Raw genomic sequence first — 21,346 nt, forward strand, 5'->3', positions numbered from 1 at the left:
GCTCTTGGTTCCACAGCTTAATTCCTCCCATCCATAGTGTTCCCTGCATGTGCTTCCCCACCCCCTGGTTCCCTTCCACACTGGGCAGAGGAACGGTACCTTGTTCCCTTCTCTCTGGATGTTCCCCTCGCTGGCAGTCCCAGCTCTTAGCCAGCTCCTGCTCCCTCTATGTGGCAGAAGCTGCTGGCAAATGCAGGGAGCTGCTGTTACAGAGCTTGGCTAGGAGAGTTTGGACCCTTGCCAGAGCCACTGCAGAGAAGCAGCAGCATGTGCCCAGCCATCTTTCTGGGGACCACAGGTCACTGCTCTGGAGACCAGAGCTTGGGAACAGCTGCACTGGGGTCTTCCGAGGTGTATCCCCGTGGCAGAGCACCCTCTTGTTCTGGATGGCAGCCGAGCCCTGCAGCAGCCAATCTCCCCCCCGCCAAGCGGTAGTTGCTGGGAGGTCTCATTCTCATGCATGTTTTGGTTCACAGGATATCAAAAGCAATGCTGCGGTGGGCCTGCTGGGTCATCACCAAAGACGAGCAGCTGGAGTTGTGAGCACCAGCCCTGGGGGAGTTGCTGCGTGCAGTACAGTTCTCGTGTTCTTGTTCACTGCTTACTCAAAGGGATGTGTGTTTAAGGGTTACCTAAAGGGGGGTGGCTAGAAAACGGGGCAGAATCCCAGTTCCAGAGACTAGCCCACGTGCTCTATGTTGAGCGTCTCTTCTCCTAGTGGGGGCAGCTGACTGGCTGTGGCATAGAAGTTGAGCTGCTGGGTGGAGGCAGCATGTGTGACCATTCACGGGCCCTGTGTGATGCAGAGTACCGAATCTCAGGGTTAGCTCTGGCAGTGAGGGACAACTAAGTTTTTTTTTTTTCCTGTGCTCCAAGGAGACGTGCTGGCATGGAGAACATCAGGTAGACAAACCAGTCCTGGCAGCTGGGGCCCTCATTGTGGAGGGAGGAGGGAAAGAGAAAATATTCCCATCACCAGTTCGTGTTAAACCCTACCTGGAAAACAACACCCCTCAGTATTCAGGACCCCTATAAGCTGGGAAGAAAAGCTTTCACTAAAGAGGGGCTGGCATCTACTACAGTACAAGCAGAGCACCTGTGAGCAAGGGGTCTGATACAGCCCTTCAATGTGCTAATGGCCCATAACTTCCTCCCAGCCCCAGGCTCCATCCAGCCGGACAGCAGAGCTGTTCCCACATTGTAGCAAAGGCTAGGAAAGCACCATGGCAGTGTTCCTTCTTCCCAGCGCCGCCGCGCCGCCCCCTCCTCCCTCCCCCCCCCCCCCCCCCCCCCCCCCCCCCCCCCCCCCGTCGCAACTGTGGAGTCAATACAGTAGTTTGGTCTTTTAATACTTAGTTTGATTAGGTTCTTGCTCCCTTTGTTACAAAATATTTCACATGGTTTATGCTTTGGAAATGAAAAATAAAAAGTGTCTATATTTTTAAATACATGGCTCTGAGGGAAAACACGTCCTTGTCTGCTCTCACAAAGGTGAAGTGGAGCATGGTACATGCTGTTTTGCAGGTGAAGCGAAGGGTCCTCTGTTACAAACACATGCCTCTTAATTTGCTTTCTGCCTTTCAATCTGCTTAGTTCCACTGGTGGAAACAGTTTGCTATGTAAAATAGCAGGGGTCAGGGAAGCTTTGTTGCCACAGGATTTGAGCGTGGGGATAGAGTCGCTTGTATTTTTGGCTGCAGAACTGGCCTCCACCCTCTAAGCTTCCATTTAATTAAAAAATAAATAAATTCTAGCCCCTGTGCCAACAACCTTGAATGAGAACCAAATGTAAATGGATAGAGTGAAACAGCTGAGTCTGAACCATTCCTCTTAGCAGGTTGGTGACTGATGCCACCACCGGCTTAAGTTTGTTTAACTACGTCCCAGCAGATCATTTTAATAAACACCAAGTTGCTGTGTTTATCACACCACACCACCCTGGCCTTTCCCAGCTGCCAAAACCTCCAGCTGCTTCAGTGCCATTGCTCGGTTCCGAAACCCAGGTCTGCAGCATGCTGAAATTATGAGGCAGCTTCAAATAAATGGAATGAAACAGCCCTGGGGCCACTGCCCTGCTTGGATTAGTCAGGGTCAGATTTTAATCAAATCCTCAATATATTCCCCCTCCCCAACTGGCTGAAAAGTGCCACCAGTTTTCCAGCCACCTGCTCTGGCGCATTGCAGAGCATGGGGCCAGCGTGCCACAGAGCATGAGGGGGCCTTGTCTTCAGTGGAGGATCAGCTTGAATAAAATCTGGAGGATCGGGCCCGTAACTTGAAGCCGGGTTAAATCAAGCAAACAGCATGCACCCACGCTAATGGTTTGATGAGGAGGAGCTGTATTGAGTACGTTTTGATGGGCTTGCCTCGCCAACCACCTTGGTTGTGCTGGGCTGCCCTGTAGCTACCACTGTGCAAGTCCCCCGGTCTGTCGAACACACAAGCGGTTGGCCTGCACTGCATATGTACTAGCTGTGCATGCGTCCAAGGATACAGCTGCTCTAGGGAAAGATTAGGCTGACGGCAGATTCGGCTAAGGGCTGTTGGCATCTCGGTTTTAGCCAGCTGGAGCATCTATAGAACGGGGGGGTACAGTGGTGTGACAACAGCATCTGCTAATGAAAGCTGGAAAGGGGTCCTCTTCTGGCTCTTTTGGGAATTCTCCATAGCCCTGCCGTGGGACCAGGCTGCTGTCTGTCCCCGTTTCCATAGGAAGCACTGACTTTACACACCGGGGAGCAGTGATGGGACGTGGGGCCGGCTTGAGGCCTCCTCCCCCACGGCCCTGCTGGCTGCACCTTCCCCTGCGCGGGTGCCGGAGGTGCCTTTGCAAAGCATAACCATTCAGCTGGCGCTTGTTGGCAGTGTTTTATTGGCGATGACCTAACTCATTGTCCCTGGGGGGCCATTGGCCCCAAAGGCGCAGTTCTTTGGTGTAGGGCTGTGTTTTGTGCGTTCTCAACCATGGGTTTCAGAGCGTGGGGCTGGTCCCCTTCCAGTCGTGCTGCGGGGTGCAGCTCCTCCGACGGGCCCGCGGCCCTTTGTTCGTCCTGGGTCAGGGTGTCTGGGGAAGGGGGCCCACAAAGGCTTGCATTAGCGAGGGTCATGATAACATTACGCGCGTTGCCGCCACAAATGGAGACTAGCCAACAAAGCAGCATCACAGCTGCTGCTTAGTAAGAGGTGAGGGTCCTTGCATCCCCCCGCCTCTGCCTCCCTTTGGGACGGATTCTCCCTGTTTACACCAGTCTAACAGCACTAGTCCTGGGGCGGTCACACCTGCCTGGACATTAGTAGGGCTGAGGACAGAGCACGGGTGGAGGGAAGATGATTGGATCGGGAGGAGAGGGGGAGCTCTTTTTTTGCACAAGCAGGAGGTGGCCAGCAGCATGCTTCCCGCGGGCCCCACGCCGTCGACTGAGCCCTTCCTTACCCTGGGAGTCCGAAGGGGCGCCGGGTGTGCTGCTCACCGTGGAGCCAGGCTTAGCCTGCCGTTTCAAGACGGGTGAGCGCTGCAGCCGGAGAGGGATATTTACACCTGAAGGAAACAAAATGAGAGTGATACATTGCTGGACGGGGACAGTGAACAGCACCTGTATGCTAGCTGGGGCCACGTATATTCCTGGAGTCAAGCACCACTTGCAGCTGTGCCATAGAAGCAGGCTACGGCCCTTGGTGCTCACGGGCAGGGCCTTCTGGGCTTGAAGCAGAGCTGCGCGAGACACAGTTTCAGACCGTATTTGCTGTGCCACTTTCCTCACGCTCCCTGCCCTTTGCTCCCAGCTGGGTGGTGCGCTAGCGAAATGGCCCAGACCTTAGCCAACATGCCTGGAGCTTTTCTGGGCTCAGCTGCGTGATGTCCTTTTTTTCCACAAGTCAATTTCAGAGCTGTTGGCTCTCCCAGGGCACAAACGCCCATTCATGTGGATAGTGGGCAGCTCTGTGGCCAGGATTACTGCACCTCTAGGTGCTCCCCAGGATTACTGCGCCTCTAGCTGCTACCCTGTGGGGCAATCAGCCCCTTGGTCTCCTTCCTTTGGGTTTCAGGCCCACCCTGCCTCTGCCAGTGCAGAAACTTTTCAGGCAGGAGCACAGGAATTACACCAGGGCAGTAACCTGACCCCTGAGGCCAGCGGCCCACCTCAGGGTATGTCTTCACTGCACAGCTAACCAGGTCCGAGCAGAGAGGTTAGCCTATTATCCAACCCCAGTGCCATCCTAGTGTGGGCTCCTTCGTTCTGCACTCGCCCCTGTGTGGGGCTGAGCCGCTCCAGGCTTCGTTCCCACTCAGTGGGGTCAATTGCAGGAGAACTTGTCTGTCCGGCAGGGGGGCTTGTGGGAAAGCAGTGGAGATGTATCAGCACTCCATTTAGCCTTCCTGTGAGATGGACCATCAGCTCAGCTATCCCCCGTTCCCACCCCTTAGCTAGCTAGCCACCCCCTTCCCTCCACCAGCTCAGCTAACCTTCAGACCCACACGGAGGGGGTTGGGCTAAGGCCAGCACCAGCTGCTCCACAAACAGCCTAGCTTTGCGGGGCGAGAAGGAAAGGGTTGTCTCTGCTACCTGGGTGCCCAGATCAGCTAATCCTTTCCAACATCCCACTGTGTATGTGCCTGCAGGAGAGCCGCTAATGCGACGGCGTGGGTGGGGGCTGGGGCTACTGCATTTTCCTTCCCCCCGGGCTCATGGGGGCGGGGAGGCAGTGAACTGTGCCATCAGCAGCGTGTGTCTTACTCCAAGGGATAAGGCCCTTGCATCCCCCCAGCTGGGCCTTCAACAGGCTAGGTACTGCATCCTGCCAATAGATAGTGCAGGCCAACAGCTACCAGCTTGCACTGCCGAGGTGGCACCATGGCAGTGGTGTGTGCAGGGTCTGGTTCTTCCCTGGGACCACCAGGACTCAGGGAGTAGACAGAGCCGCCTCTAACGCGGGTGCTGACGCACCCCGCTGTATCCCATCACTCCACACGCTCATCCCGCACCGTGACCAGCTCCGGCGCTCCCCACACTTACTCTCCAGCTCGGCCGTGCAGCCCTGGGCTCTGAGCTGTTCTTCGTGAACTGAAATGGCTCGTCTGTTGACCAGGTTTTTCAGCCGAGGCTTGGGTTTCAGGCGATTGTCTGAAAGGCAGAGGAGACGCCGTCACCGGCCTGCTAGGTCCTTCCCACCCGCCAGCTCCCTTCTAGGGGATTCACGGGCTGGGGCAAGCTAACATGGCAGCCCACTTTCCTTCGTCTGTGTTATGCCTGTTCGCCTCTGCTGAGCTCGCGCTGGCAGCCACTGCAGAACCCCGCCCACTCCAAGCAGGGTGCAAAGCAAAGCTGAACCCCACTGGCCGGGACGGTTGAGGTCTTTCGGGCACCGTTGCAAAGGACAAAAAGCAGCTGAGCCATGTTTGCTGCCAGGCCAAGGCACTTAGCCAGCCTGACCGTCCTGCTTGCAGCCCGTCCCCATGTCCCGTCCTCCCTCCCCCAGCGCTAAAGGGTTTGCGACGTCTCCATGGGTAACAAGCAGCTCTAGCCTGTTCCAAGTGCAGCAGGGGGAAGAGGCCCCACTACTGCCTGCAGGGCCGAGCAGCTGCTTGAGACGCACACGCCGGGCGCCTGCTAAATCAGGTTTCTGTTTAATTTACCTACATGCACCTAACGGGCGTAGAAGCGTCCACACACGGGCCTGCACTAAACCCAGTTGCAAAGCAGCTTTCCTGCAACCACTGCCCATAGTGTGCGCAGACAGGCCTTAACAGCAGGGTTTGCCAGTTTTACAGCTCGTCTGGCTTGGGCCACTTCATAGCCACTAAAGACTCGTGGGACTCGCAGGGGGAGAGCGCGGCCACCTGCAGCAGCTTGCTTGGCGGGGCTGACGGGAAAATGCTGTTGTCCACCCCATTGCCATTGCTCAGGGATGTGGAAAAACTCCTCGTGGCACCGTAGGTTGGCTCTGCCCTGCTATCAGTCCCAGGACGTAGCCATGGAAGGGGGAGAAGCAGGAAATAAGTAGACATTGCACGGCCGCCTGCTCCAGACTGTTTGCACTTGGCCACTGGTAGGATGGAAGTGGGGGTGCGTGGACAGGAGCAGGGCAAAAATCTTTGCCCCCTTTTGTTACGGGTCTCGGGCCTTGGTAGAACCAAGTCCTGGCACAAGCGAGAGACCCAGCCGCAGACGCAGCCCAGGGGGATGGCTGGGAGCCAGGGAGCAGGGAAAGGGGAGGGCTCAGGCCAGGATCTGCACCACCCGGGGGAGCCTTCAGCACTGTGCTGCACAGGGCTGGGAATTCTGGAAACCCTTTTCCAGGCTCTAGACACCCAAGATCTAGAAATCAGGGTGGAGTCCAGAGAAACCAGAACCATGGACATTTGAATTCACACCCCCCCCCAGCATTCCAAGGGTTTGCTCCTGTCCCACTCTGCCTCTGCTTTAGTCCAGGCCTCGCTGTCTGCAGCAGAGGCCTGGACACTGGAAAATCCCAGGAAGATGCTATCCACCGTGGGCCTCCCAGCCAGCTCCCGTTCCTTGAACTTCTGGACGCAGCCATCCCCCCTCAAAGAATGCAAAATGAGCCCCTTTAGCCACACCCCACTGCACCACGGCCCCCGTACCTCCAGCAAACGTGTCACCAGCGTTGCTAATTCTCCGGGGGGCAGAGGCAGGTGTGTGCCTCCCGGTCCTGGGCAAGCTGCTGCTCCAGCTCTCGCGGACCTGCTGCTCCGTGGGGCAGCTTTGTTCTTGAATGACAAAGGAGCGCCTGGCGGGAGAATGGAGTTCAGAACACGTGCCCTTGAGCTCGGCATTCAGGTGCTTCCCCAGCGCCTTCCAGGACAGCCTCGCCTCGCTGGGCCCCTGGCTGGGCTCATCCGTGGCGTCGGTGAGGCCACTTCGCGCTGACGGCTCTGAAGGGGGAAGCAAGTGTGAGACATAAATTGGCCAGCGGGAGAGCAGACGCAGGCCAGCCACTGTTGTAGGGGAGGCTGTAGTCCCATTACAAAGCCTCCCAGTGTCCAAGCAGCCCCCTGGGAGGGAAACACTCCTCCATGGAGGTGCCTGCCTGGAAGAACCTGTGAGTGTGTCGTCCCCTGGGGAAAATGGCTGGAGAGCCGGCTGGCTCTAACCACTGGGTGCACAGCCCCTTTTCTAACACCCAGTCACCACGGAAAGTCATTACCCTTCCTGGCTAGAATAGGCCCTACTCCGGTCCATTCCTGGGGCTGTCCCGTGTAATGCTGTGCTTGGCCATGAGAAGGGACATGCGCTGAGGGGCACAGCTGGGGCCCAGTCCTGCTCTCACACCCCCACTGACTTCACGGGTTTCAGTCAAAGCAGCCTGTAATGCCTGGGGCCAGGTCTTTAACTTTTCTTTACTGGGCAGGGGGATTGCAACACCGCAGCCTCTTCATCCACTAGCGACGGGTGAAATGGCCTTTCGGGGGTGTCGTATGCTATCAATGCAGCCAAGTCAGTAGGGGGACAGGACACGGCAGCAGAGAAGGCCCCGGCCCACATGCCACGAGTGAAATGCCCTGGCTGGGCATGTCCTGTGGGGCTGGGCCACTGGCCACATGCATCCCCCAGACTGTTTGGCAAGGGAGGAGCACCGGGGGAGGCCCTATTATCAAAAGCGGGGGGGGGAGGGGGGCGCTTTAGCCGCCCAGCACCCCCCAGCACGTGCGAGCTGTGGGTAGTCACGGGAGTGTGTGTGTGTGATAGGCCGAAGGGCCGGGCGTCTGCTCTCTCCCTGCAGAGCAGGTCACGTCGTGCCCAAGCACCTGGCTGTCCCCACCGACTCCCTGGCCCCATCTCCAGCGAGGTGGCCGTGCCAGCGAGCAGAGGACCTACCTGTCGATATGGAGTGTGTGCGCGATTTCAAGGCGAGGGGCGGGGAGTCTGCGGAGCTGTCCATGATGTCGCCTAGAAACACAAATAGCCACATACAGGGAGCAGCACTGAAAGCTCTGGGCACGCCCCCCGCAGCCCTTTTCCCACACACATTTGGGGTTGAGCCCAAGGAAGGCCCTGTGAAGCCACTGGGCTGCAAGCACCTGACCCTGCTTTATGGTGTAGCTCTGCGCTGCTGACAGAACTCTAGAAATGGGCTCCATGCCTAAAGGCCACCAAGGAGGTCACGTCCAGCTGGCGCTGCTTAGCGGTAAGAGGGTAGGTTCCCTTTGCTGCCAGCCCTGCAGACTCTTTTACCAAGGATTCTCCCCATTTTGCAGCTGGGAACACTGAGGCTCAGAGGAGTGAAATGGCTACTAACAGCCTGTTTCTCTTGCTGCTCGAAGCCAAGAGGCGTTCGGCCCAGGCTGCGGTGGTGGCAGACTCTGGCCCTTGGATGGAAGTGAACCCTTCGGGAGCTCACGCTGTGTCCTGCTGTTTGTAAATTCTGACACCCCCACCACCCTAGAACACAACTCACCGAGGAGTTGGTCAAAGTTTCCATCTGATTTTTTTCTAGATGGAAAAATGCCTTGTGGACCAATACAAATGCATTTGGAATAATTTCAAAAATACTTTGTCCAAAGCAAGAAAGAAAGGAAGTTTTTAGCTCAAATTTGTGTTGCCCTGTGGGACCGGAGGCTGCTATCCTGGCTCTGGCCTATACCGGGGACATCAAGAGGTGGACGTGCCGCCCTAGACCTGTTGCGTGATATTCAGAAGGGGGAATCCCTCCTGTGTCTAGCTGGAGATCTGATTTGCCCAGTGACTGCAGTAGCAACGGAGGACAAGTTTGGGGAAGAAAGCCCAGCGCAGACCCGGCCGGGGAACGAATGGTGGGTCTGGCTGTAGGATATTCGATTTACCAAGAACTTTCAGGGAAAGGGGCTTACAATGCCAGTGGAGGCAAATAAAAGCAGCTCTTCCCCGGTGAGTGAACCACTGCTTGCATATGTTTTAAACTGGTGGTCTCTGCCGAGCACCTAGCACCTACCCTGCCAGATACTGGCTGGGCCCTGACACCTATTCTACGCTCCTACAGTCTTAGCTTAGGACACGGCTGCCCTGATGAAGACAGGCAAGAGGCAGGGTGCATCCGACGTCACTTACCATCCGAACCAGCTTTTTTGATCTCTCCTTCTTTACTCTGCAAAAGAAAAATTGAAAGAAAAACCCCATCAAGGGGAGAATCTCCTGCTAAATTGCACCCTCCTGCACCAGGGGGCTGAACTACAGGGAGGAAACCAAGAAAAAGACAACTGAGGCTGAATGTGCTGGAAATCCCCCCATGTCTTCCTGGGGAAGGCGGGGACCCAACAACTGTGGGGACATTTACAACTAAACTGGCACTAGGAAACCATCCTGCGTGAGCCTGTCCCCACCACCTCAATACCATGCTCTTCACCTGAAACGTTGCTGGGACTAATGTCAAACCCATTCCAGTGCTTCACCGCCCTCCTAGGGAGGTGGTGGAATTTCCATCCTTAGAGGTTTTCAAGGCCCAGCGGCAGAGTGGCCAGCAGGATGCGACTTTCCAGAGAGCCCTGCTGGGACGCTAGCTCCTTTTGTGGCCACTGACCATCTCACGCTTTGCCAGCAGGCCTCGCAAGGTTCCCTACTGGGAAGGGCCAGGCTCCCAGCACCCAAGAGCTTCCTCTCACAGCCCACCGTGGCTATGGGAGTCCGGAACATCTCTAAAGCCATTGACGTCCGCAGGCCTGGCTGGCGGTGGCAGGAGAGCTCCCCCACCTTCCAAGGAGAGAGTTCTGTGCAATGATCCCCTAACGAGAATTTGCCATTGATCAAAGTTGGTGATAATCACCTCCATGGCCACCCAGAAGCCGCTCTTCGTGAATACCCACTTAGCTAGTGTCCAGCTGACATCCTAGAGTTACAGCGACCCTCAGGAAACTCAGTTCCCAGCCTGCCTTGGGCCAGAGGCTTGGGAAATAGAACAAATGGAAGGACGGGCTGTTTCAGCGGCAGGATGGGAGGGTGCATACATTTTGACCTTCCAGCAACCCCCAATGCCAGGGGCCCTCGGATGCAAAAGGCAACAGGATTCCTGGACTTCCTCTCAGCACTGGAGCTATAGGGCCACGAGGAGACAGACAAATGGTGCTGGGACGCCCACTCCAAGGAGATGCTGATGCCTTTATGGACCCAGACCGCACCCACGCTCCGTCCCGCTGCAGCACGTGTGGGTCAATGGGTCCCCCTGGATGCGCAGCAGACTTGGAAATGGTAACTGATCGCTCGCCAGCCTCTTCCGGCGAAGGGCGCGGGCAAAGATTTCCCAGGCGCGCCCGAGGGCTGCTAGGCGAGCAGCACAGGGCTTGTGGCACAACCTGAGTGATAGACAGAGATGGGACTGAAAGTCCTGGGCTCAGAGCTAGCAGGGCGTGTCACGGCCTGGGGCCATGAGCCAGATGTGATCCCCTGAGCCATGAGCCAGTCCCCTGGCTGGGTCAGGAGCTGCCTGACCCGGAGGCTGATGAGCAGCTGTCACGGGAAGGGTGCTTTCAGGATCCATGCGTCAGTTAAAGGGCAACATACCTCAAGCACACGCCTGAGGGCCTGATCCTGAGAGGTGCTGAGCACCGCCATCAATGGCCCAGGCCCTGAGTGGTTGAAGGGAATGCGGCGGAGCTAATGCAACGGGGCTAGATGGGAGCATCTGCTAAATCACCCCGTGCAAGCGACTTCCAAGAGGCATGGTGAAAAGAACCAGAGGAGAACGGTGTTTGGCACAAGGCACTGAGCCCAGGGGACCACTGGCATCAGTGACCATCTCCCAGGAGGATCTGGGCAGAGCTAACAGCGTATCCATGCCTGCCAATGCTACGCTGGGCGAGGCTGAGAACACGGTGGGAGGGCAGAAACAGGGCCGAGGGATTAGAGGGGTTAGAAACACAGGAAGGAAATAAAGAGGCTCCATGCAGTCCAATCCACAGTGCGGGGCAGGGGAACAGCTGGCGCACAGAGATCTGGGCAGCAGTCGCAGCCCATGAGACCTGGGAGTGACGGCGGGCAGCTACCAGTCTGCAGTGAGCTCATAGTAATGTCACCGCCTAGGAGCAGGGGGCAGGGAGCAGGGAGGTGGCAGCCTGGCATTGGTCAGGCAGCTCTGAGAATCCAGAGAATTGCGCCGACAGGCAATCATCGCAAAGGGCAAAGCCAGCTGGGGCAGGGGGCAAGCGATGAGGCCAGGGAAAAGGATCGACCATCACTAGAAAGCCACAGCCAAGAGCCATGGTGAGTGGGAGGCAGAAGGCCACTGTGCAAGAGCTGGAGCTGGAGAGTGGAAACTCCATTGCCTGAGTCAGCTAGAACTGGACGGTGCAAAGCCCTAGAGAACAGCCCCTTGGGTGAAATTCTACCCGGGCTGCTGGGATGCACTAAGCCTTTTCCAGCTCTGTCACCGAGGCTGTTCTCTTGGGACCAGGCACTGTATGGGCGGCTTGTCCCCTGTGAGGGCCTTCAGACACAGGGAAATACCAGTGCTCCAGAAGAGGGGGATTTCCTAGCGAAAACCCAGGGGCCAGGTCTGCAGCAGATCTCATCAGCTACTTTCCACAGCCACCGGCCACACTGGCAACATGCAGGTGCAGCCCTCAGACTCCTGGCATGGGATCGAGCGGGCTGCACGGCACTGGCAGCAGTCATGCATGATCTCAGCATGTCGTATGCACGCCCATGGCCTGCACTGCCATATTACAGAGGAGGCCAGCCATGGGAGGCAGTTAGCTAGCAGGACGTACTGCTGTTGCTCTCAGGAAAAATCACAGATCCATACAGGGGTTAGACAAAGACGTGACATTACAGCAGACAGGTCGAGATGGGCTCCAGGAGAGAGATCTGCCTAGTCACTTCTGTTTGCTGTTCCAAGGCCGCTCAAATGTGTTTTTCCTTGGGGTAGGTGCAGAAGGGAGGGTCTGGTTTTGGTGGGTGTATTTTGATTTTATACATTGCTCCGTGTTGATGCTAGCGAAGGCAAGGTTAAAGAAACATGCCTGGCTCTGAAGCAGAAGGTGGAGGGGCTAGGGATGATCCTTGGCTCCTGGGGGTGTTCTAGGACCAAGCCCCAAGGAAGTTCTGTCTTCCGCACAGACAGGCTTTATCCTTGGGGCAAAGAGTGTCCGAGGAGCGGCGCTGTTGACCATGACACCCTCATAGAATCATAGAATCATAGAATATTAGAGTTGGAAGGGACCTCAGGTCATCTAGTCCAACCCCCTGCTCAAAGCAGGACTAACCTCAGCTATATCATCCCAACCAGGGCTTTGTCAAGCCTCACCTTAAAAACCTCTAAGGATGGAGATTCCACCACCTCCCTAGGTAACCCATTCCAATGCTTCACCACCCTCCTAGTAAAAAACTTTTTCCTAATGTCAACTTAGACCTCCCGCCCTGCAACTTGAGACCGTTGCTCCTTGTTCGGTCATCTGCCACCACCGAGAACAGCCTAGCCCCATCCTCCCTGGAACCCCCTTTCAGGTAGTTAAAGGCCGCTATCAAATCCCCCCTCACTCTTCTCTTTTGCAGACTAAACAAGCCCAGTTCCCTCAGCCTCTCCTCATAAGTCCTGTGCTCCAGCCCCCTAATCATTTTGGTTGCCCTCCGCTGCACTCTCTCCAACTTGTCCACATCCTTTTTGTAGTGGGGGGCCCAAAACTGGACACAATATTCTAAATGCGGCCTCACCAATGCCGAATAGAGGGGAATAATCACTTCCCGTGACCTGCTGGCAATGCCCCTCCTAATGCAGCCCAATATGCCATTAGCCTTCTTGACAACCAGGGCACACTGCTGACTCATATCCAGCTTTTTATCCACCGTTACCCCCAGGTCCTTTTCTGCAGAGCTGCTGCCCAGCTCGTCGGTCCCCAGTCTATAGCTGTGCATGGGATTCTTCCTTCCTAAGTGGAGGACTCTGCACTTGTCCTTGTTGAACCTCATTAGATTTCTTTTGGCCCAATCCTCCAGTTTGTTTAGGTCACTCTGTATCCTATCCCTACCCTCCAGGGAATCTACCACTCCCCCAGCTTAGTGTCGTCCGCAAACTTGCTGAGGGTGCAATCTACCCCATCCTCCAGATCATTAATAAAGATGTTGAACAAACGTTAGTTGATATCCTAGGCGCAGACCAGGGAGCGCTCGAAGAGAAGGGACTGAAACCTTAAATCTGATTCTTTTTTCTGTGGGAAGCCGGTGCAGAGAGCAGGGGGCAGGCATGATGTGAGTCTGCCTCATGGAACCCGCTGCACAAGACGCACTAATTCTTGCAGCAAGACGTGTTGCTGATCTGCCCTCCAGCATATCTACTTGGGCAGCACCCCTGAGTGAGGCCCCGTTGGGTTCACCGTGCTGGAGACACCTTCCCTGCACAAAGGCCTCACAGTTAAAGAACACAGCTGTAATTTTCTGCACCGACTAAACCCCACTGCTCTGCAGCAAGCAGCCCCCCTTCATCCCCTATGGAGCTGTCTAACAGGTGTGGGGTGAGGAGCAGCAATGTAGATGCTTAATGATGAGCTTCTTTCATTCCAGAGGGCGGATGGGAGAGCTGTTCCCACAATCCTCTGCCTTCCCAGCAGAGTTTGAAATATTCATGGAGGAGGTGGGGAAAAACACATTAAACATTTGGGGCATCCGAGCCAGCGCAATGCCTACCTCCCACAGCTGCTCTGCTCCTCCTCTGAGATTTCCTTTCCAAACAGATGCCTGCTTCTGTCTGATCACAAAAGACCATTCAACTTTTGCTTTTGCCCTGTGGCCTTTCAAGACAGCACCCTCCTTGTCAATATTGGCATTTGACATTGCAGATTTTCATGGGAGAAAACGGTGAAACACGACCTCTTAATTTGTGCCCACAGATCCTCATGCCCACAACAAACCGCAGGTGTAAGAGGCAGCACAAAGCTAACAGCTGCGAGTCAGTGCAAGCACGGCTATTCGTGCTTGCAAAATGAGAGGATATTGCTGAAATCAGAGCAGCTGTATTACAGCCAAACAAGATTCTGGAGTTCTGGTATATTCTCAAACTGCCCCTCAATTCTCTAAATAAAGAACGTACAGGAATTCTCCTCTAATGGGGCCTGCTTCAAGCCACAAAATGTCACCTCACTTACCTGACGTGGCTAGCCATGTATGTTAAACACAAGTATGACCCCCAGGGCCCCTCCATGCCAAGTGGCAAAGGGCACATCAGGCCTGACCACCACACTGCTACATTGCCCTACCACACAGTTCTCAACATCTGTAGCTAAAAGGTGTCGGGTAAAGCATCATATGCAAACTGGGGGCCCGCTAGGCCCAACAGTCACTGCATGATGTATGTATGGGGTGCACACAGAGAGTTAGAGAGGTGTGCTGGGAATACGCTCCTAAAGCCCAGGATGTACTTGTCTGACCAGCTTGATCGCAGAGGCCAATGAAAGGTAAATTTACATATAAGGTAAACAAAGCCATCAAGCGAGCAAGTGGGGGAGATGACTGCTTCATGATCATGATGGGGGCTGCGTCTGCACCCAGGAAGCCTTCCTAGCTCTTGAAACAGAGACAGTGAACTTTGGGGCAATAGGAAGGGGGGAGGGGGGCAAAGAGACCTTTGTGTCACTCATCTCCTGAGGGCACAAAGAAAGCAGCCCTTGGATTCTGTGAAGGTTGGTCCTGACAACTTGGTGTGAGGAAGAAACTAACAAGCAAAGCTATATCATACTCAATTAAGGTCTAGACCCTAGAAAGCGTGTTATTCTCTTTAGTTTGTAACCCTTTCGTATCTCCCGGGATACTATCAACCAGTCAGCCTCACCTCAGTCCCTGGAAAAGTCATGGAGCTGGTCCTCAAGGAATCCCTTTTGAGGCACTTGGAAGAGAGGAAGGTGATCAGGAACAGTCATCATGGATTCACCAAGGGCAAGTCATGCCTGACCAACCTGATTGCCTTCTATGATGAGATGACTGGTTCTGTGGATGAGGGGAACGCAGTGGACATGATATACCTTGACTTTAGCAAAGCTTTTGATATGGTCTCCCACAGTATTCTTATCAGCAAGCTAAAGAAGTATGGGCTGGATGAAGGAACTATAAGACGGATAGAAAGCTGTCTAGATCATTGGTCTCAACAGGTAGTGATCAAGGGCTTGACATCTAGTTGGCAGCCAGTAAGGAGCAGAATGCACCAGGGGTCGGTGCTGGGGCCGGTTTTGTTCAACATCTTCATTAATGATCTGGAGGATGGGGTAGATTGCACCCTCAGCAAGTGTGCAGATGACACTAAGCTGGGGGGAGTGGTAGATACCCTGGAAGGCAGGGAAAATATACAGAGTGATCTAGACAACTTGAAGGATTGAGCCAAAATAAATCTGATGAGATTCAACAAGGACAAGTGCAGAGTCCTGCACTTAGGATGGAAGAATCCCATGCACTGCTACAAATGGGGGACCGACTGGCTAGGCAGCAGTTCTGCAGAAAAGGACCTGGGGGTTACAGTGAACAAGAAGCTAGATATGAGTCAGCAGTGTGCTCTGGTGGCCAAGAAGGCTAATGGCATATTGGGCTGCATTAGTAGGAGCATTGCCAGCAGATCGAGGGAAGTGATTATTCCCCTCTATTCAGCAATGGTGAGGCTGCATTTGGAGTACTGTGTCCAGTTTTGGGACCCCCACTACAGGAAGGATGTGGACAAGTTGGAGAGAGTTCAGCGGAGGGCAACAAAAATGATTAGGGGCTGGAGCACAAGACTTATGAGGAGAGGCTGAGGAAACTAGGCTTGTTTAGTCTGCAAAAGGGAAGAATGAGGGGGGATTTGATATCAGCCTTTAACTACCTGAAGGAGGGTTCCAGGGGGGATGGAGCTAGGCTGTTCTCAGTGGTGGCAGATGACAGAACCAGGAGCAATGATCTCAAGTTGCAGTGGGAGAGGTCTAGGGTGGATATTAGAGAAAAGTTTTTCACCAGGAGGGTGGTGAAGCACTGGAATGGGTTACCTAGGGAGGTGGTGGAATTTCCATCCTTAGAGGTTTTCAAGGCGCAGCTTGACAAAGCCGTGGCTGGGATGGGGTTGGTCCTGCTTTGGTTGGTCTGAGCAGGGGGTTAGACTAGATGACCTTCTGAGCTCCTTTCCAATCCTATGTTCTGTGATTCTATGATTCTCTCTCACTCTTGCTTGAAATCACTTAAATCTATGTTCTTAGTTAACTAACATTAGTTTTATTAAACCATCTCCATGCTGAGAGCGTAACTCCAACTGATCTAACAAGCTGCTGCAAACGTGGTGTTACCTCTGTGAGTGTCCAGTCAGAGGGGCTGTTCACTGCAGGGGAATCGGTTTTGGGGAGACTTGGGACTGAAGGGCTGTTGGGGCCACCCTGCATGGAGGGCCCAGGCTGGTGGACACCAGGGTGAGGCCACTGTGCTGTCAACAGGCTGCTGGGGCAGGGCTCTGAGCCGAAGCTGCGCAGTGCAGATATCCAGGGTTACAGGGCAGGCGGCGTCACCCCCTCACTGGTCTGGGTGAACCCCCAAAGTGTCACAACAAGCTATCCAGATTATTGATTCCACAGCAAACACTTCCCCCATGACAACTCTGCCGTCGTCATAACAATACCACAGCCAAATCTGCTGTCGCCGCATCCCCATTTACTAACGTGCCCCGGGTGTGCTACGGCACAACGGATCTGTCACATAACCCACTATCTCAATCAGTGAGTTCCTGCCTGCCTGGAAGAGACTGCACTCCAGGTTTACCGGAGGCTCATCTCCGAAGGAGAGCTGGGTCACGGACCGGAAAGGAGCACGAGATCATTCTGCCAGCTGGAGCAGTTGTCACATGCTGGCCTCCTCCATGCCCACACACGTTTGTTTTCACTGTCGGAGAAGGGCGGGTGCCGCATGTGCACTGAGAAGGGAGTACATTGCATCAAACAGCAAACATGACACCACATGTGACCCCTTCACAATGGCAGAGGGCACAGAACTCACACCTTCCTACTCCCCTGTTGCCCCAGCTAATGGAGAATTGCCGCTAGCTGTTGGCAGTGGAGGGCCTATGTCACACAGCTGTAGTTCTGATTCCATCCAGTAGACAGCAGCGGTATTGCACACCCGCGCATGCCAGGGTTCAGCATACTGCTGCTATTTGCTTATTGGGGCGCCAGGTCTCCCCCACTCTAACACCATGGCAATGGGGGGCAGCAATAAACCTGGCAGGGAGGAGGCCGGGTTCTGAGCTGCCCCTGCCTGCTGGCTATTCCTTGCAATGCTGGACGCGTGGAGCACAGACCTACAGCGTCCACCCTTGGCGTGGCAGGGCGAGGGCTGCGGGGGAAGTGACTCAGCAAAAGGTGGGGGCTCTTCTCACCTGCTTCTTCTTCCCCTCAGAAGACAGGACTTTGGCGACCCCGATCCGGTGCAGCATAACATGGACACGCTGCTCAAAGGAGTTGGGGATCTCCCCTTCGCTCTTCTCAAAGTGCCTCTTCTGCAGGACAGACACAGGACAAAGCCAGGGACACCGTAAGGGCAGCTGCCGACAGGGCGGGGTACAGTGCAGTGGGGGCCCCCAGCCCTGCTGCATGAAGCAGTCAGAGGCTGCACTGCCTGGGGCAGGAAGTAGACCTGAAGTCCCGGGGATTCTGGCTATGCAGCGGCACCCGTGGCAGGCTGCCCTGTGGGATTCCCAGATTCCCAAGTGTGCTGCAGCTCTGCCCCCATGCGTCAGACCCGCCCTGCCCGCTGCATGGCCTCTGTGCCTTGCCCCCAACCCCGAATTCAGCCTGGCGGTATGGCCATCCGCTGCAAGGCCTGCACCAGAAAATCCTCCCCCAGCCAGAACCAGGGTCTTAGAGCCCCTTTATGACACTGGGGCCCTTCCACTGGGGCACAAGGGCCAAAAGGAAGGGGAGGATCTTACCCCTGGGGGCAGAGAAAGATCCAGCCCTGTCCTCCCCTTGCCCAGGCTGAGGGCAGGTTTGCCAAGGGACATTCCCGCCCCGTGGTGGCGATTGACAGCACCAGGTGAGTCTGGTCAGGACACGGTTTTCATACATCGTTGCTGTGCTGCAGGCGTCTGTCCCTTCCCGATCTCCTCCTGCCCCATGCAGCTATTGCAACCCATAGGCTCCCTTTGGAGCTCCCTCTGGCGTGTGTGTTTGCCTGAGATCAGTCCCCCCATTCAGTCATCTCATAGCAGCTAGTCATGGTCTTTGGCTGCTCCAGGGCTCTCTCTGACCATCTGTCATTGGGGAAGGCTTCCAATTCCCCCAGACATTCCCCCCATGCAGGGACACGGGCAAGAACAGGGAGGGGCCCAAAAACAGCAGACCCCCACGGTGACCCCAAAGCACCTTGCTGCTTTCCCGCATCCATGATCCCAGCTGTCATGTAGACAGCAGCCCCTTCCAGGACTGGCTAGGACAGACCGGGACATGGGGCCTGATCCAAAGATGCCTGGGGTCAGTGGGAGTCGTCCCAGGGATCGCTGCAAACACTGGGTCACAATCCGGGCAACCCTGGGTGGAGACCCGAAGCCGCACAGGCAGGGTGGCAGCTGGAGAACCAGCCTCCAGGAACCAGCCTCCCTTTATGTTGGCTACAGACCAGGAGCTGTCTCCTCTCTGCCAGGAGGGATGCAAAGCTCAGACAACATAGAGCCTCCAGCTGCCTGCTCTCGGCCATGCGGTTACTTTAGCACAACACCTGCTCAAAGCCAAGGGCCAATACGCCTCTCCTGACTCCAGGGATGAGCTGGGCCTGTACACTCAGGACACCTCTGAACTGGGGCGGGAGTGGTATAAGCCCAGGCTCCCTGGGGCTGGGAGGGCTGGGTCGATTGGGGCGGTGGGGGAGGGGAGGTTACCTTTTCATGTTTCACACCTAGTGCCTCTTCGTCCTCCCCAGACAGGAGTATCAGTGACTGCGACTTGCCCTCTCGAGAGTACTTGGGCCTGATCCTGCAGGCTGCGTCCGGGCTCAGACCGTGCCCCGTATGGGCCCGGGACTCCACGGCAAGCCTGTTCTCTTCGTATTTGTTCGGTGGCTTACCCGCCTCCCCTGTCTTTAAAATGTCACTCCGCATGGGCCTCCGGCCCTCGGCCGCCAGGGGGCTGCCCTCCAGATCCTTCTCGCACTTGCAGCCCCTGCTGGACTTTGGCTTCCGAAATGCAAAGAAGTTGCCTATTTTCTTTTTCAAGGTCCGGGTGCCGGATGGTGCGAGGGGGGCTGAGCCGGGAGGGACGCCCCGTGCAGCTGGGCTGCAGCGAGAGGAGGAAGCCAGGAAAGGAGTTAGCATGGGTGTGGATCGCAGCCGGGACCTGAGAACACGTGTCACAACCACCGGGCACCCAAGAACCGCACCAGGCACTTGGGCGCTCTGCGGCCTGCCTGCAGCCTGGGGCACCCACTGACAGGGGAGGGGCAGGAAGCCAGCATCTTCGCGGCACAGGGGACTCACCACCGCCTTTGAAAGGCCGTGGGATCAGCGGCCTCCTGGCTGTTTTGTTGTCGCTGAACTTCGCTGGGATTGGAAATTCAGTGGGGGAGGCGGCTGTAACAGTGACCTCATTCCGGCTCAATGCCTGGAAGATCACTGGGAAGACAAAGACTTGGAACTAGGTTCCCGGCTGGAAGGGGTCCCGTCTGTGTACTGAGCTGCCTGTAACATCTGTGAAGGTGAGAGACTGCTCGAGTCAAATCTTGCTTTGTCTGTTTAAATTAAAATGTAGGCTGCCTTTCTATTTGTATTTCTTAGGTAGCCACCTTTGATCTCTGTGCCTGCTACTTATAATCACTTACAATCTGTCTTGCAGTAGTTAATAAATCTCTTTGATATTTTACATAAACAGTGCAGTTTTGGCTGAAGTACTTGGAGAATCTCAGCTCAGATTAAAAAGGCTGGTGCACGTCCACTTTCCTACAAAGAAGTGGTGGACTTATCAACGAGACTACATTGCCCACAGGAGCCGTGAGCAGTGCAAGACGGTTTATTTCTGGGGTGCAAGACTGAGGGCTGGGGTGATTTGCTGGTGCCTCTCACTGTGTGATCACTCAGAGAGTATTCAGGTTCAGGTTGTACCCTGGGGATCCCGTCCCAGCAGCATGGCTGAGTGGAGCCTGGCATGTTAGGGGCAGCAGCGACCCCAGTCCTAGCCCCATGTAGGGTGTCAGCGTGCAGCAGTATGGTGGGGCTCCGGGAAGGGGCCAGGAGATGTGGGTTGACACTATAGGATCCCCACCTGCAAAATTCATTCCAGAGACACTTGGCTGGTGCAGCATGGGGCACAGGGCATTTGCTGGTGGATTCTCTGCACCTTGCAGTCTTTAAACCAGGATTTGAGGACTTCAAAAACTCAGTCATGGGTTAGGGGTCTATTACCGGCATGGGTGGGCGAGGTGCTGTGGCCTGAGAGGTGCAGGCAGTCAGACTAGATGGCATAATGGTCCCTCCTGACCTTAAAGTCCGTAAGCCTCTGAGTGATCTATGGCTGCATGCTTCACAGTCTCCCCAGTGGAGGCTTCAGCCGCAGAGACACAAGCCCCGCTCTCAGCTGCACAAAGGGCCCTGTCACAGACTGAAGCTAGCGAGGTCGGGGGTCCCTGGCTTTCTCCAGCCCAGAGACGACACGTGTGCTCAGCACCTCTGCTACTGCGGCCCCGGCTTGTACCGAGCAGCCGGCACTCCACAATGCCCTCTGCCGTTTCCCAGGTCCCACGGCTCACCAGTCTCTCACTAATCGGCCAGGATTTCTGCCCCAAGGCAATTCAATAATTGAGGTAAATGAAGACATTTCATATGCAGCACGACAGGCAGCTCCAAGAGGCACACCTCCTCCTCGCAGAACCATCACGTCCCCACGGAGAGCAAGGCCCTGACTGCTCCTTCCCGGGCACAGCCTGAGGCAGGGGTCAGCAATCCCAACACACCACCGTTCCTTTCCCCCGGCCTGCCTGGCGAGGCGCAGCGGCTCTCCCAGGCCGCAGGTGCTGCGTGCCAGCTTACAGGGACAGCTTTAAATCAAGGCTGAGAGAGGGAGGTGCGAACTAGGAGCTGTAACTGACGGCAGCACTGAAAATGATGTTCTTACCGGCTGTGTCTAGGGACCGCTCCCTGGCAAAGGTAAAAGCGGGCTTCCTTTCAGACAAGAGATCTTTATCCTTCTGTCTGTTTACATGTACACTGAGCATTGTCTGGTTCACAACAGGCAACCATTGGCATTGGAAGAGCTGGCGGGGACTTTAGAAGGAAACTAACAAGAAGAGATAAACAGTGGGGCCGGGAGAGGGAGAGGACCCCTATCTTGATGAAAGCATCAAAGTTTTGTTTTGGTATATTGGGGGGTGGGGCAAAGAGGACACTCTGGAATCCTTCACTGAAGGGGTAAACGGACTGCAAGTTTGCTTCAGAAAGA

At 55.5% G+C, this 21,346-nt stretch overlaps 2 protein-coding genes across 4 annotated transcripts in view; one reads left to right on the top strand and one right to left on the bottom strand.

Moving 5' to 3' along the window:
• ACD (ACD shelterin complex subunit and telomerase recruitment factor) overlaps positions 1 to 2,404 on the top strand; it is a 28,252-nt gene extending 25,848 nt beyond the window's left edge. For all 3 annotated transcript variants that reach the window (XM_067534400.1, XM_067534397.1, XM_067534399.1), the window contains one exon: positions 477 to 2,404. In XM_067534400.1, the coding sequence (XP_067390501.1) occupies positions 477 to 543 (67 nt within the window). In that variant the 3' untranslated portion in view covers positions 544 to 2,404. The remainder of the gene's footprint in view (positions 1 to 476) is intronic.
• A 100-nt stretch (positions 2,405 to 2,504) lies between these two features.
• Positions 2,505 to 21,346, bottom strand: part of CARMIL2 (capping protein regulator and myosin 1 linker 2) — a 106,336-nt gene continuing 87,494 nt past the window's right edge. Inside the window, exons 33-40 of the mRNA XM_067534396.1 lie at positions 18,799 to 19,192; positions 17,302 to 17,421; positions 9,048 to 9,084; positions 7,839 to 7,910; positions 6,605 to 6,895; positions 5,016 to 5,123; positions 3,434 to 3,538; positions 2,505 to 3,064 (exon numbers count right to left, since the gene is read on the bottom strand). Coding sequence (XP_067390497.1) covers positions 2,889 to 3,064; positions 3,434 to 3,538; positions 5,016 to 5,123; positions 6,605 to 6,895; positions 7,839 to 7,910; positions 9,048 to 9,084; positions 17,302 to 17,421; positions 18,799 to 19,192 — 1,303 coding nt within the window. The 3' untranslated portion in view covers positions 2,505 to 2,888. The remainder of the gene's footprint in view (positions 3,065 to 3,433; positions 3,539 to 5,015; positions 5,124 to 6,604; positions 6,896 to 7,838; positions 7,911 to 9,047; positions 9,085 to 17,301; positions 17,422 to 18,798; positions 19,193 to 21,346) is intronic.

This window comes from Emydura macquarii, unplaced genomic scaffold, assembly GCF_026122565.2.
Source record: "Emydura macquarii macquarii isolate MOO-44397 ecotype Brisbane River unplaced genomic scaffold, CSIRO-AGI_Emac_v2 contig_3401, whole genome shotgun sequence".
NCBI lineage: Eukaryota > Metazoa > Chordata > Testudines > Chelidae > Emydura > Emydura macquarii.